The following is a 14,820-nucleotide window of genomic DNA, read 5'->3' as shown; positions in this document are numbered from 1 at the left end:
AGGATACTGACTAAGGATGCTGTGTCTTTGTAAGTTGATTCCTACCTTTTGAGGTCTAATATCTTTCCCAAGAGAGTATTTCCTCAACCCCACAGATTTGCTTTGAGATTCTGGGAAGTGTTAGCAGCTCCCATCACTTGTTGGATTTTGGTGCTGCAAGAAGCAGACACTTGCTCTTTCCTGTCACTCAAATACACCAAGTCTACAGGAAGAACTGAACTGTCAACTGTAGAATTCTGGGTCTAAGCTAAGGGCAAAGAATATTTGGATCACTACTTAAAAGAGGAAAATAATTTTTTAAAAAGAATTAAATTCATCACTGAATGTAAGATACTCAAGTATACAACTTTTTTGAAGCAAGACAGCAATATGAGTAGTTGTAATTACCAATAGCTCTCTTCTCTAAAATAAAACTCAGCCTTAGAATGTGTAAGCTGATGAGAAGTAATGACAAATGAACGAAACTGCCTGTTTCTTCACTATTTCTACCTCATCTTTATCCCTAAAGTCTTCAGTTTCAGGATAACTAAATGGAAAGGGGAAAGAAAATACAGTTCAATCTGCTCACAGCCAGCGATGAGAAGTCTACGACGCAAACCCTGCTCTTCATCCTAAATAGCCCTTTGTCTTCTGACCAGAAAACGCAGCTTTTTGGAGCATGACTTTTAGAGCAGCACCTCATCATGCTACTTATTACTACCTCCAATGGTGGCCCAACTGGGCTAACTGCCTTGCATTAACAATTAACAATTATCAATCTTTCACGTCAAAGCTCTTTCTAGGGAAGGAGCACCAGACAGTATATAAATATATATAATACCCAAGATATACTCACAAAATTTCATCCACAACATATAAAATATAAAGGTACAAAGGCTACTTCCACAGTACTCATTTGCTCCTTTATTTTAAGCCATAACAAACTAACCCTTTAACCTTTACTAATTAAGAGATAACAATTATCCTGCCATGTGAACTTCAAGATATTCCAGTCAGCAAAGATTGGAGCTACATTAAATCATAAGACTTTAGAACTGTGAAAGTGAGTGCACATGAAAAAAATTTCTCTTATAAATGATTTTTTTCTAATTTGGGGGGGGGGACTTGTACTGCTCCTCATAGTTAAATCATTATCTCCAAGCCATGCATTACAACGAACTAACAATTATTTGTAAACCTGAGGAGAACTGCTTGAGAATGACCCTGTTCTATTTATCTACATGCCTAGTGCTTATTATGTTAATGCCTCAAAAGTAGTAACTCCCTTCCTTCCTCCAGGATTTCATAAATGCTCAACAAATGCTTGTTTGTTACCTCATTCGGTGTCAATGCTAACTAGTGTGCCAAGCCTAGAAGCAATGCAAACTGTGGGAGATGAACTGTATTTGAATAATAAACACAGCAGCATCCTCATTTCCATCTGTCTGGCTGCTACTACCAGTATGTCATTCCAATGCAACAAATGAGTAAGCTCTTCGGGTCTTCTGCACTGCAACATTTAGTGACCTCTAAGATATGGAAAGATTACGACATTTCATTCCCGAAGCAGACAAACTTTTTTTCACATGACCCGAATGTAAATGCTACTGACATTTAGATTATCACACATAGCATAGGGATTGCCATTTGTTACTGGGTTCTAGCATTTTGCTAGAATTTGTTAAATTCTTCCAACGTTAGCATTATCACTTTTGAAATAATTACTTTTAAAAACTAGTAAACAAAAATTTGGTGCTGGAGAAATGGCTCTGTGATGCAGAGCACTTGTTCTTGGAGGAGATTGGTGTTTGGTCACTAGCACCCATGTCAACAGGCAACACACAATCAATCCTGTTACTCCAGCTCCAGGAGAGCCGATGCCTTCTTCTGGCCTGAGTGGGCACCCATAGACAGGCATACAAATAAAGATGAAATTAAATTAGAGAGAAAGAGAGAGAGAATGCGCACAAACAACAATAAAACACAATTCACCATTATTAACTGACCACCCAGAAGACCATACAGATGACTGGCTTCATAAAGGACTACCTCAAGAGAACCACCAAGAGTGCTAAAGAAACAGCCCAGTTACCGGTGTACAAAACACTTACTTGGAGTTAATACATGTCAAGTCCAGGTTAGTTTTTAACCTAATATAAAGCAATGCATGTGTGTCAATCACTGCAGGTTTTTAAATAACCTAAATGGTTAATCCATAAAAGTAATTAACTGTAATCAGATTTATATAATAGAATAAGTCTTTCTCAACTGTTTTACATTTTTATAATTTAAAAAAGGCAAAATAAAACAAATAATATCTTGAAATTAATGATGCAATGAATAGGAGATTAAGTCAGATTATAAAATAATTGGAAACGTTCTAGAAATCATCACAGTCACCTTACCCATTCTAACACTGAGGAAACAAATTCTAAAAATTCTTTTCAAAAGACAACTATGCATCAGACAATGCTCTATCATGAACACATACAGGCCAAGAGATGAGTAAAAGCAGGTGAAAAGACAGAGAGATTAGGAAATATAAATATCAGTAATTTGCCGGGCGTGGTGGCGCACGCCTTTAATCCCAGCACTCAGGAGGCAGAGGCAGGCGGATTTCTGAGTTCGAGACCAGCCTGGTCTACAGAGTGAGTTCCAGGACAGCCAAGGCTACACAGAGAAACCCTGTCTCGAAAAACCAAAAAAAAAAAAAAAAAAATCAGTAATTTGGACAAAGGAAAACCATCACAGGGCGGAAGCCCGAGTCTACTGTGTAACCTAACCAAGTCTAAATCCTAACTATGATTTACCAGGCTTTGTTTCCTCATCCATACAATGAGTTCGCCGTACCTACACCATAGGGTTCCTTGTATTAAATGAGTTCATTGATTTCATAAATTAATTTGCTCAGTTCAGTACCTGGAAAAACACTCGTGGGAAATTTTATCAAAATTCATTATCTGATATTCAAGATACCAGTTAAAATCACAGCAATGTTTAAGGACCACTCTTAAGTATAAATTGAATCCTTGGACATACACATTCGTTTTGTTGTTCTTTTGGGGGAGGGGGACACTGCTTCATAGACTTCAAAATTCACACTATCTTAACAACCTATGTTCCTACATATATCCTAAGAGAACACTTAGCACATATGTGCCAGGAGCACAAACAAGTACATTCATGACAGCAAATACTTGGAAATAATTCAAATAATCTTGGGAAACAAAATACAGTGTGGTAACAAAAGAAGTGTTACATAAGAACACCAAGGAATTTTAAATGCATGTTAAAAATACTTAAGTACGCAGCTACAGAGATGGCTCAGTGGTTAAGTGCGCAGTGCTGTTACAGAGTTCTCTTCCCAGTACCCACATCAAGCAGCCCACAACTGCCTGTGACTCAGTCTAGAAAATCTAATACCTTCATAAGATGTTTATAAAATAGATACCATATATATACTGTAGTATATATAATAATATACTATTGGGAGTTTTAAAAGGTCAGCCAGGCGTGGTGGCTCACGCCTTTAATCCCAGCACTTGGGAGGCCGAGGCAGGCAGATTTCTTAGTTTGACGCCAGCCTGGTCCACAAAGTGAGTTCCAGGACAGCCAGGGCTACACAGAGAAACCCTGTCTCAAAAAACAAAACAAAAAACAACAACAAAATCAAGGTCTATGGGGGTTAAGAGAACACTGGCTGCTCTTCCAGAGTTCAATTTCCAGCAAGCACCTGGTGGCTCATAACCATCTGTAATGGGATCCGATGCCCTCTTCTGGTGTGCATGAAGACAGCATATTCATACACATAAACAAATAAATAAATAAATCTTTAAAAATATTTTTTACAAATCTATGATAAACACGTAAGTAAATATATTCCTTTAATAGAGATCACAAAGCAATGAAGCCCTACTTAAGCATATTGTGGGGTGGTAAAATATATGAGCATTTTATCTGCAGGTATACATTAAGTGCTAGCACTGATGGATGTCAGGAGACTGAACTGTTTCCCATGGAGTAAGGGATGGTTGTGACATACTATGAACAGTGCTTGCGTCTTCTGCAAGAACAAGTGCACTTAGCTGCTGAACCATCTCTCCAGCTCCTATATACTTACTTAGGAGCCGGGCAGTGGTGGCGCACACCTTTGATCCCAGCACTAGGGAAGCAGAGGCAGGCAGATTTCTGAGTTCAAGGCCAGCCTGGTCTATAGAGTGAGTTCCAGGACAGCCAGGGATATACAGAGAAACCCTGTCTCGAAAAACAAACAAACAACAAACAAACAAACAAACAAAGATACTTAAGGACAGAGTAGAAAGCAGTCTAGCATCAAGTTTGTGATCTTTCTGCTCAGGCTCCTTACTGGCTAGAACTACAAAGGATACACTACCTCACCCTGCTCAATTTCCTTATTTTTAAAGGAGGACTAATGGTAAACACCACTTAAGAGTTATTTCAGGGGTGGGGGGGCTGCTTTTTCTTTTCCTCAGAAGAACTAGGCAGTGGTGGTGCGTACCTTTAGTACTAACAACTCAGAAGTTTTACTGTTTCTTAACTTTCCCAAGCCTCGTTTCGAATCAATAGGCAAGAAAAATACAAAATGAATCTAAGGCTTTGAATTATCATTAAAAGAAACTTGTATTCTTTGGAAATTAACACCCTTTCACAGGCTTTCAAAAAAATTAAAGTCCTGGGGTGATGGCTCAGTGAATAAGAGTGCTTGCTGTGCAAAGCATGAGGATCTGAGTTCAAATCCCTAGCATTTGCATAAAGTCTGTCTACCCACATTATCTATAACCCCGCACTGTGGAAGGCAGAGAGAGAGAAGGATCCTCAGAGCTTGCTGCCTGACAGCTTAGGTCCAGGGTCAATGGGGAAATAAGATGGAGAATGCTGGAGCAGAACATTACACATCCTTCTCTGGTCTAGACACACACACACACACACACACACACACACACACACACACACACACACGGGGGAGGGTGCGGGCTGGGGAGGTCACCAGAGACAAACAGACAGAGACATGCTGCCCTGGAATTTACTATCAGCAAAAACTATCCTGAAATTTGCAATTGTCAACTTAAAATTCTCTTGCCTCAGCCTTGTAAATTCTAGGATCCCAGCTGTACACCAACTATATGATGTTATTTGTAATATTAAAGAGTTGGAAACCTAGCATTCACTAAGGAGAATATAAGATATGTCAGCCTCTTATACAATATGATGAAATATTACAGTATTAGTGAGGACTATTAAAAATATACAGATAGCTGGGGGGGGGGNGCCTTTAATCCTAGCACTCAGAAGGCAGAGGCAGGCAGATCTCTGAGTTGGAGGCCAGCCTGGTCTAAGGAATGAGTTTCAGCACAGCCATGGCCACACAGAGAAACCCTGTCTCTGGAAAACCAAACCAAACCAAAGAAACAGTCTTTATATTAAATGTATCAAGTAGGAATTAATAAATAACTCTATTGCTTTTTGACCTATTAAAATCTAATGTTAATAACTTTATATTTACATTTAAAAAGAAAACTATATTCAAATAAAGTTTATGTATATGAAAGGTCTATAGAGGTTTCATAGTTACTTTTTTTAGTAGATTTTTCTTCACTTTAATTGCTCTTGTCCTCAAAGTCATTTAAAAATATCTATCTTACTCTTTTGGAGACAGAGTAACAAATATGTAAACCAGGCTGGCCTCAAACTCAGAGATCCACCAGCAAGTCTGCATCTTGCTAGAACTGTTTTGCCTATACTTCCCTAATGTATCAACTAAATGCATCTAAGGCAGGATAGATGCAATAATGGGATGAGCTGAAGTTAATCAGTAACTACAAGACAAACTGTCCTTTTCCTTTGATCTGTACCAGAGGACACACAGCACACACTCTACAGATTCAGACTCAAAGCAGTCCAGTCTGTATGTGAAATATCAGACTCAGAAGAAAAGCTGCCAAGGAAAACAAAGGGTGGCTAAAGGTTTCATTCATTCTCTCTCTCTCTCTCTCTCTCTCTCTCTCTCCCTCCCTCCCTCCCTCCCCCCCCCAAACACAAAGTTAAACTATACGCTGGTTTGATGCATTTATTAAGGTTATTTGCTACATGTTCTCAACTTCTACCTAGTATTTTTTAGTCAAACAAGCCTCAAAGTATGTACATTCACCTAATTTATCAATAAACTTCCAATTAACTCCTAAAGCAAGCACAGAGTTACATATCTAAGAAAGTTATTCTTGAGTTAAAAAATTAATTATATCAGAATAGCAGGCTAAATATCAGGAACTAATGATAATATATACTAATTTTTTTTGCTACAGTTGTTTATGACCAAAAATGGCAGCTTACATATAAGTTGACAGACTTTTGGTTGGCCCAATTAAAAATAAAATTTTAACAGATTAAACCAATAACAGTGAACTGGCTCGCAAATCTTTCTTCCCAGTAAAAGATCTCCGCTGGATCACAGCTTACAAGAACATGAACTGTTTACCTCCTGAAATAACCGAAACTGAAAAGCACCATTTCTGCCAAGGAAGTCAACTTTTGACCCCTATGCTGGGATATTGAACGCTCTTGAGTTGAAACTGTACAAAACGTGTCCTTTTCCACCTAAAATGATGAGCTCAGAAAGGCAGTAAGCCCATTTTAAGAGCCCCTAGGCAGGAAGTGGTGGTACACGCCTCTAATCTGTGGGAGAAGACAGAAAGATCTCTGAGTTCCAGGCCAGACTGGTCTAAGAGCGAGTTCCAGTACTATACAGAGAAACCCTGCCTCGAAGGAAGGAAGGAAGGAAGGAAGGAAGGAAGGAAGGAAGGAAGGAAGGAAGGAAGGGAGGGAGGGAGGGAGGGAGGAAAGAGAAAGAAAAAGAGGAAAAGAGAGAGAGGAAGGGGGGAGGAGGGAGGGAGGGAGAGAAGAGAAGAGAAGAGAAGAGAAGAGAAGAGAAGAGAAGAGAAGAGAAGAGAGAAGAGATCAGTTCCAAATCCAAAGCTTTAACAGGCTCCCAGAAAAAAAAAAAAAAGCTTTTTATAGATAGGTAACGGTTTGTTTTAGGTTTTTTGGTTGGTTGGTCGGGTTTTTGGTTTTTCCAGACACTGTTTCTCTGTATAGTCTGGGCTGTCCTGTTCCTCTGTAAACCAGAACTGGCCTCAAACCCAGAGACCCACCTGCCTCTGCCTCCAGAGTGCTAGGATCAAAGGCATGTACCACCAAGCCTCTGCTTGTTTTCTTTAATGAAGCAAAAAAACAAAAACAAAAACAAAACAAAACAAAAAAACGATACAGAACTAGAACTTTATCTCTCTGGTCTTCCCAATACATGTTCTGTATCTGCCTCTTCTTTCCAGTCTTTACTCAAAACATGAAAGCAAAATTTCACAGTATACTAGCATTAATTTGTTTGTTAGATAAAAGGTAGAGAGGCAGGCAGATCTCTGTGAATTTGAGGCCAGCCAGGGCTACATAATGAGACACTGCCTCTCTCGAAAGAAGATAAATAAATAAATAAAGTCCTCATTCCAAGTATCACAGACACAGATTTCATTGATCTAATGACTCTCGTTCGCGACTGTTAGGGTACAGTTAGGATACCAAACCTGTCATAGAAAATAACTAAATGCTGGAGAATAATATACCATTTTACCTGTATTCTGTGTTAACTTCTGAAACTAAATGTGTTAGATTAACAGGGTTTTGATAAGTGACCAAGTAAGAATGACTTCCTGGTGTTCCTGGTCAGTAAGTAAAGCTCTAGAGACTGGCATGATGTTAACAGGTTCCTTATGGAGCTCCTGAAGTTAGCATTCAAGTTCAGTAGCTTTCTGTTCACTAATCCATGCTGATGGGGTCGGATGCTAGTCCCCTTATTGTCCCCACCTAACTGGAGGGTATAGAGATTATTTAAACCAAACAAGTCTGAGAAGAAGCTGGAATAAATAGATAGGAGGACTTCTCCTCCTAATGACAATAAAACGGTTAGTAATCCCAACTTGTTTCTGAATGTACCTATCTGGTTGTTTGCAAATTTTATTCCTTTTTATTCAAAATCCGTGTGTTTGTGTTGCCATGGTATCAGGCAGCATTTGCTTAAATATGTCAAAAATAATATAATTAGCAAAATCAAGAGAGTATATGTCCCACTGATAACTTTAAACAAATCATGCACTACTAGCACATTAGAAGAACCCATAATGCTTAGTTCAAATTCCTTCCATTACAAATAAGCCAGCTTCATTCACCCTCGGTCACAGAATTAGAAGAAAAGCATGTCTCTCAGGGCACAAAACAGTTAAAAATTAAATACATACGCACGTGACCTCTGAATGGTCACTTTAATCCTAAATATAATGCAGTATTTCAAAAATTCTGGCTAACCTAAAACATTTTTTCTAAACAAATCATTTCTACTTTACCACCCAGCACATTTTAAATCTGAATAAAATTTCATTTTCTATAAAAATGGTATTATAATTGGTATTATAATTTTCAGAGAACTGAACAGACATTTCAAAGCCTAAGTATTCTCATATACTATTTTTTCTTTTGTATATAATTTAATTTAAAAAAAGTGACCTTCCTAGACAATCTCAAGGATAAAACAGCAGATACAGATTAAAAAAATTAAAGGTCAATCTCCATACTGTTCCAAAAAAAAAACCAGAACAAATTCCAACAATATTAGACTAGTAAACATTAATGTATACCATTCCTTGGATATACAATAATAACTAAAAGTAACATTTTAGAATGATAACTCAAACATAGCAAAAATATTCACATATATTAATCTACCGTATCATTCAACTATGAAATTCCACTCAGAAAAGGGGTGAGGGTGTGTTGCATTTGTGTGTGTATAAATATTAACTATGTAATTCTTAAATAAAGCTTTTCACACAGTGCTTGAAATGATGTGAAAAAAATCCAAAATACGAACATCATATTTTGTCATATGTAAAGGACACAATTACATAACAAATGTTAGTCCTTGCTATCTCATGGTAGCACAACAAATAAGTTGTCTCTGAACTAGTTTTCTTGCATGAGTGGGTAAACTATTTTCCAAATTGGCAGTTTTGAAGGTTAGAGAAGAAATGTAGACCTCTGAGTATCAACCTTCCCAACATTTAGTGAGACCTACTAGTCACCTTACCCTAATCAGAGCTAGGTTGTCAGTCCCTCTTTCCCCCCACAGTCTTCTCCCTCCACCAGCAACAGCATACAGTGAGGAAGCCTATACTGTTTACCCTTTCCCCAACAATGGGCTTCTTTATTCCTAACAGTTTATTATAGTTGGCACCATGGAGAAGCTGTAAAGAAAGAAACTTTCAAATCTTTTAAATCAATCAGATAAATGAGTACCTTTTGTTGATACAGTGCATAGCTCAGAGCCCAACACAATGATTATCCAGGAGTATCCAGAATAGTTTTAGGTCTCAACTATTATATCTAGAACTTGAGAAAATATAACATGTCAAAAATGAAGCCAATTTTGGCCTTAGGAAATAAAAGGGTAAATCTTCTTTAAAAGATAATATAATTTATTTTCCCATAATTTTTGGGCCTATTTTCTAACAAAGCCAAATGATCCCTAATGTAAAAAGTCTCACACACACACACAAGTGTATAACAAGCATTATGAAAGAAGAAGCAATAACAGACATAAAAATGTGTAAATGAGGATGATTTCTGAAATCTGACTATAAGTACGGATCAAGTACACAATAATACAGGACGATAGAGTGTTGGAGATCACGGCATAATTGAGTCTTCTGGAGGAAAATTATTTCCACAAGTTTTTTGTTTTGTTTTGTTTTATTTTTTTGAGCATGTTAGGTTAGCATAGTTTAAAACATACAATTCAAAATCAAAAGCCTTCTATCAGAAAGGAGAAGTGAAGATGAACAAGCATTGAGCTCCACTGACTTCTAAACAAATTTTACATTATGTATCTATCCATGATACCCACATGAACATAATTACCTGAATAATTGTTACACAGCTTCCCAATGTTTCCTTCTATTAAGCTCTAGAATACTTTCTAACTATATGTATAATGTATGCATAATCATATACATATATTAGACAAATGGAATTAAATACACATACTCACATAATGCCACTGCGAGGTACATTTTTAACGAAGTACTATATGATAGATATAACCACAAATTTTACTTTTGACAGGAAAAATGGTTCTAACACAGATTATACTACCACAAATTTATCTCAAGTGATCCAATTTTAATTAACCTAGTCTAAAATTACTGTAAATTCCAGCTTGCTATTAAAAAGCCTAGTTCTGACATGGCAGGTGGTTCTGACTGATGTGCACACAGTAAACAAAATGCTTGGTTTCTCAGCTACTTGACTCCTCCCAGCGCTTTGGTCAGACTGGCAAAGGCTATGCAGTGTTATATGCAGTCAACAACAAATTACCAAGGCCCTATGCATTCCATAATATATACTTAAGAGTTCAAATTTGTATTTTAAAGGCTAATCCATTATATATAAGGTACATCTTTACTGGAAACATTTGGAGCATCAGAAAATAAAGTATTAACCTCAAAAATAAAATTATATTGCTCGTTCCTTTATCTGTGGCATAAAGCAGTCTACTTCTAGAGCATGCTTACTGTCTTTTGAAAAATCTAATTAAAAAATGTTTTAGTACATTTATTTGTGTGGTTGTTTTGAATGTAGGGGTACATGGAGGTCAGAGTACAACTTGTGGGAGCAGGTTCGACCATGTAAGTCCTTGAAATGAAACTCAGGTCATGAGGTTGCAAGGTGTAAAGTGCCTGTACCAGTTGAGCCATCTGACCTGCCTAAAAAAATCTTATTTTTAAACATGAATTTGAAACAATCTAAGGCTTCATCCTATCCTCATTCATTTTTCCCTCATTTGACTTATCACTGTTAAGATGCCCTTTACATTTTTATATAATACATCTTCCACTAATTCCTGATTAGATATGTAAGAACCTCAGTTACCTATTTCTACACACACACAAAATCTAAATTCAAATAATGGTTTTTCAAAATGAGGGCCCTAAAAGGCCCTACTACATTTTAGCATAATGGCTATCAATTTTTAGAAGTTAACACGATCTTCTGAGAAATTGATTATAGTCATCTTCTTAAAAAGGCTAGAAACAAAGAAAAAGATGAAGCAATAAAGTGTTAAGAATAATTTCTACTGTAATCAAATCCCTATGCAGGATAGTTTAAGAAAAGAGAGAAAAGAAAAAAAATTAAAACAAGGCCATTTTAAACCAAACCTAAGCCCAAAAGGGCTCTACTGAATCTCTCTTGTTTTTTCCTAATGTGTGATTACAAATAATGAGTTTTCATTTCAAAACTTCACCTCCTTCCTATGTTAAAGATGAGATCTACAATGACCAGATTAAAAGGGACATTCCAAGAAATCCACTTTGTGGTTGAGCTAAGGCACAAGTAAGCAGTGTCAGCTTGAGCAGCCATGATTGGCAGATGAACATAATCATTTCTTCACGTTCATTAACCACCACCACCCATTTTTGCCCCATGAAAAAGCTCTCAGAGATCACCCTTTTACTACCCAAACTAACAGTTACAAGGCTCCTCAGGACAATGTATTAATATAGCAGTATATCGTTGTGAAAACAATTTTAAAAATCTGAATGAATAATTTCCCAGTTGCCCATAAGTACATTTGGGAGGGGGGCTGTTTGAAAGCATCGGTATCTTGAGAATTAAAACAATCATTAATATTTTTTCATTTTAGTTCAACAACGGCTCTATCCACTGAGATCTCTTTCATACACTGACTTGCACTTTCAATTTACTATAGTACCAAAAAAAAAAAGGCCTGTTTGGAAACAATATATTCTACATTTGCTTTAATCCACATCCATCATTTGTTCTTTGGCTGTAGTAAGGCAATACTACTTTCTAAATTATTAAAATGGTAAGACATCTTTCCCCAACTCTAAAATAGATCTTAAGATTTTTTTCCCAGCTGCTTTATTGCAAGATACTAATAAAAGTTCCCGTCATTCCCTTCAGCATTTCCGCAGTTTTTCTCCCAGCCCAGCATTGAGACAGGGTTCTTGATCTCGCTCAAAATAGATCTAGTCTGCGGAAGGCAGTGACAGTGTACTGCACTGTGAATGGACAGCCAGGTATTTTATGAATGGAGGCGATCACGTGATCCCAGCACCTCCCCGAACTGATATTTCCCACATAACTGTGTCAACATTCTGAGAACTGGGGTAGTTGTTTGTGTGTGCGCGCGTATGTTCCAAATTTTAATCTAAAACTTCAAATTCTCCTCACTTACTGAACCCAAAAATCTACACAAGGACAAACAAGCTTCGAGTGGTTTTCTTAGGAAATCCTTTCAAGTTGTCCAAGGTGATGGATGTTTAATTATTTTTTTTTATGAATGAAGTGTGCTATGCAAATGAGGGCGATTCACAAAAAGAGAGAACATGGCGGCCACTTCTGCTTCTAGACTGCACTGACTGCAGCAATCCACCTCCTTCCACACCCGCTCCTCAATGCGTGCTTTTCAAAAAAAGGGGGGGACGTTGCTCGGCATTTTTCTGCTATTTTATGATAAACGGGCTTCGACACTGGCCTTTAAAGCCTTCTCGAAAAGATCTGACTTGAGGAATGCACTTTATTTAAAGGAATGCATCCTAAGGACTAGACTTCATTTTCTTCATAGCCCTCCAAATACAAACAAAACTTGAATTCAATTACAGAAAAAACAGACACCAAAATTCGGCCCCAAATTAACTCTCAACAGGAAACTCTTACAGCGCCATTATTCCTTCAAGTGGCTGCTACATTAAAGCAAAATATTTAAAAGGCACGGTGATTCGTTTGGAAAACCTAAGGACAGTCCAAATAAGCAAAAACTTATGGATCAAGCTCTGATGAAGTCACCAATGTGTTCGGCAATGTAAACCGTACTTTTTCACAGACGGAAGCCAAACCCTAGCATTCAAAAATTTTAATTACTCTGTTCTTGATTAAGACGGGTTCAATACTCTCGGAAGGTAAAAAAAAAAACACAATAGCTCAACATCGCCCACACTCCAGGTGTCCTTAATCCTATTTAATTCTTAAAATGTTTCCCTAACCCTATCTTTTTACTAGAATAGTATAGGTCATAAGTTTAAAAAGTGGGGCGGGGGGCGAAGGCTTAATCGGTATTTAGGAGTCACTGAATCATCGAATTAGGATTCAAGAGCAGTTTGCGGCTGGAGGTGCTCCCACACATTAGTTTCTGAGCGAAATAGCTGTAAAGGCAGGGTGGCTGGATGTTCAAGGGGGGGTGGGGGGCGAGTTTGACGCCGGAGTGAAGGGCAGGCAAAGGGTAGTTTCTACTCCACTTTGAGCTACCCACATTATTACTCCGTCTCGGAGACGTCCGATTGCTACGCCGCCTCTGCACTGCACTCGATACCCTTCCCCAAGCAGAGAGGCGAAAATGCACGAATGGAAAGGGGTGCTGCCATTAAAGAAAATGGCCCGACACATCGGGCATCTATCACCTCCCGGGCGGGACGGGCTGGGGGGAGGGGGCTGCCCCCCGGGCTCAACCAGGCCAGGGCTCGCTTACTCGTTGTCAGAAGTCGCCGTCTCCTCGCTCATCTTTCCCTCACCGTGATCCGCTCAGGAGATGGAGGAGCAACAGCAGGCAGGGAAGCAGCGGCAGCGGCGGCACCGAGGGGCGGCGGGCGACGACGGCCGGCGGGGCGCGCGGGCAGCGGCTCGGGGGCCTCACCATGGTGGATGCCTCACTCGGAGCGGTGCCCCGCGAGCCGGGCAGCCCGGCCACCCCCGCAGGGGGGCGGCGGCAGCAAGCGCGGCCGTGGCGACCCCAGCGGTTCGCCGCGCCGAGGTCGGGTGCGAAGCCGAGACGGCGCGGGCGACTGCGGGCGCTGATGGGGACGCGGCCGGTGGCTGAGGCGGTGCTGCTCTCAGGGGCGCGGCGACGGGCGGGCGGCGGGAGCCGGCGGGGGGCAGCCGAGCGCTGGCTGCGGGAGGCGGCGCGGTCCCGCCGAGGTGCCGCGCACCATCTCCCGCCTGGCCGCCGGCTGCCCGCGCGGCGCGCCTGGTCGGCCCTCAGGGGCTGCCTCGGACGCGCTCCAGCTGAGGGGCAGCAGGCAGGGCGCGAGGCGAGCGTCGGAGCCCGAGGGCACAGTGCCGAGCGGAGGCGAGGAGGGCCGAGATCAGCGCTGCTCGGCGGCCCGCTCCTCACGCCCGCGAGAGGGGAGCCGCGAGGGGGGCGGCGGAAGCGCTCACGCCGCCCGCTCCTTCCGCCGCTCGAACCGGGGGCGCCCGCGGGAGAGGCAGGCGAAGTAGTCCCTCGCGACTTCTGGGCCGGCGGGGCTCGCGCGGGAGCGGTCGGGCGGACGTGGGGCGCGGCTGCGAGCCGGAGGCGCGGGGCCTCTGAGGGGTGGGGGGGGGGAACCTAAAAGCCGCGGCCCGCAGTCGAATCACTGCAGCTCCGGATCGTGGGCAGCATAACAAGTTTCAGAAAAGTAGTTCCCTCCTCCCCTCGCTTCCCAAATCGTCGGGCAGCGGGAGCGGGGCGAGGAGGGTGGCGGAGGGATATGTCGCTGCACTGCATCGCGCGCGTGTGCGTGCGCGCGCTCCAAACTCTTGGCACGCCGAGGAAAGGGGGCGGGGGTGGGAGCTGTGAGCCGAGCTGCTCCGGGACTGGCATTGTTGCGACGCGCAAGTCCCCGTTACTCGGCCTGAAATATCCGGGTTGCCGGGACGAGCGGGCAGCACACCGTGTGCTCGGGGAAGAAATCGAGAGGCCACTCCGTTCTGCTCAGTGCG

General features: G+C 41.0%; 1 protein-coding gene across 1 annotated transcript in view; it reads right to left on the bottom strand.

The window, feature by feature from the left end:
- Spred1 (sprouty related EVH1 domain containing 1) overlaps positions 1-14,272 on the bottom strand; it is a 63,089-nt gene extending 48,817 nt beyond the window's left edge. Inside the window, exon 1 of the mRNA XM_021156206.2 lies at positions 13,592-14,272. Within this exon, the coding sequence (XP_021011865.1) occupies positions 13,592-13,623 (32 nt within the window). The 5' untranslated portion in view covers positions 13,624-14,272. The remainder of the gene's footprint in view (positions 1-13,591) is intronic.
- Between the last annotated feature and the right edge of the window lie 548 nt (positions 14,273-14,820).

Source organism: Mus caroli, chromosome 2 (genome assembly GCF_900094665.2).
Source record: "Mus caroli chromosome 2, CAROLI_EIJ_v1.1, whole genome shotgun sequence".
Classification (NCBI taxonomy): Eukaryota; Metazoa; Chordata; class Mammalia; order Rodentia; family Muridae; genus Mus; species Mus caroli.
This window is presented reverse-complemented; position numbering and strand designations above follow the sequence as displayed.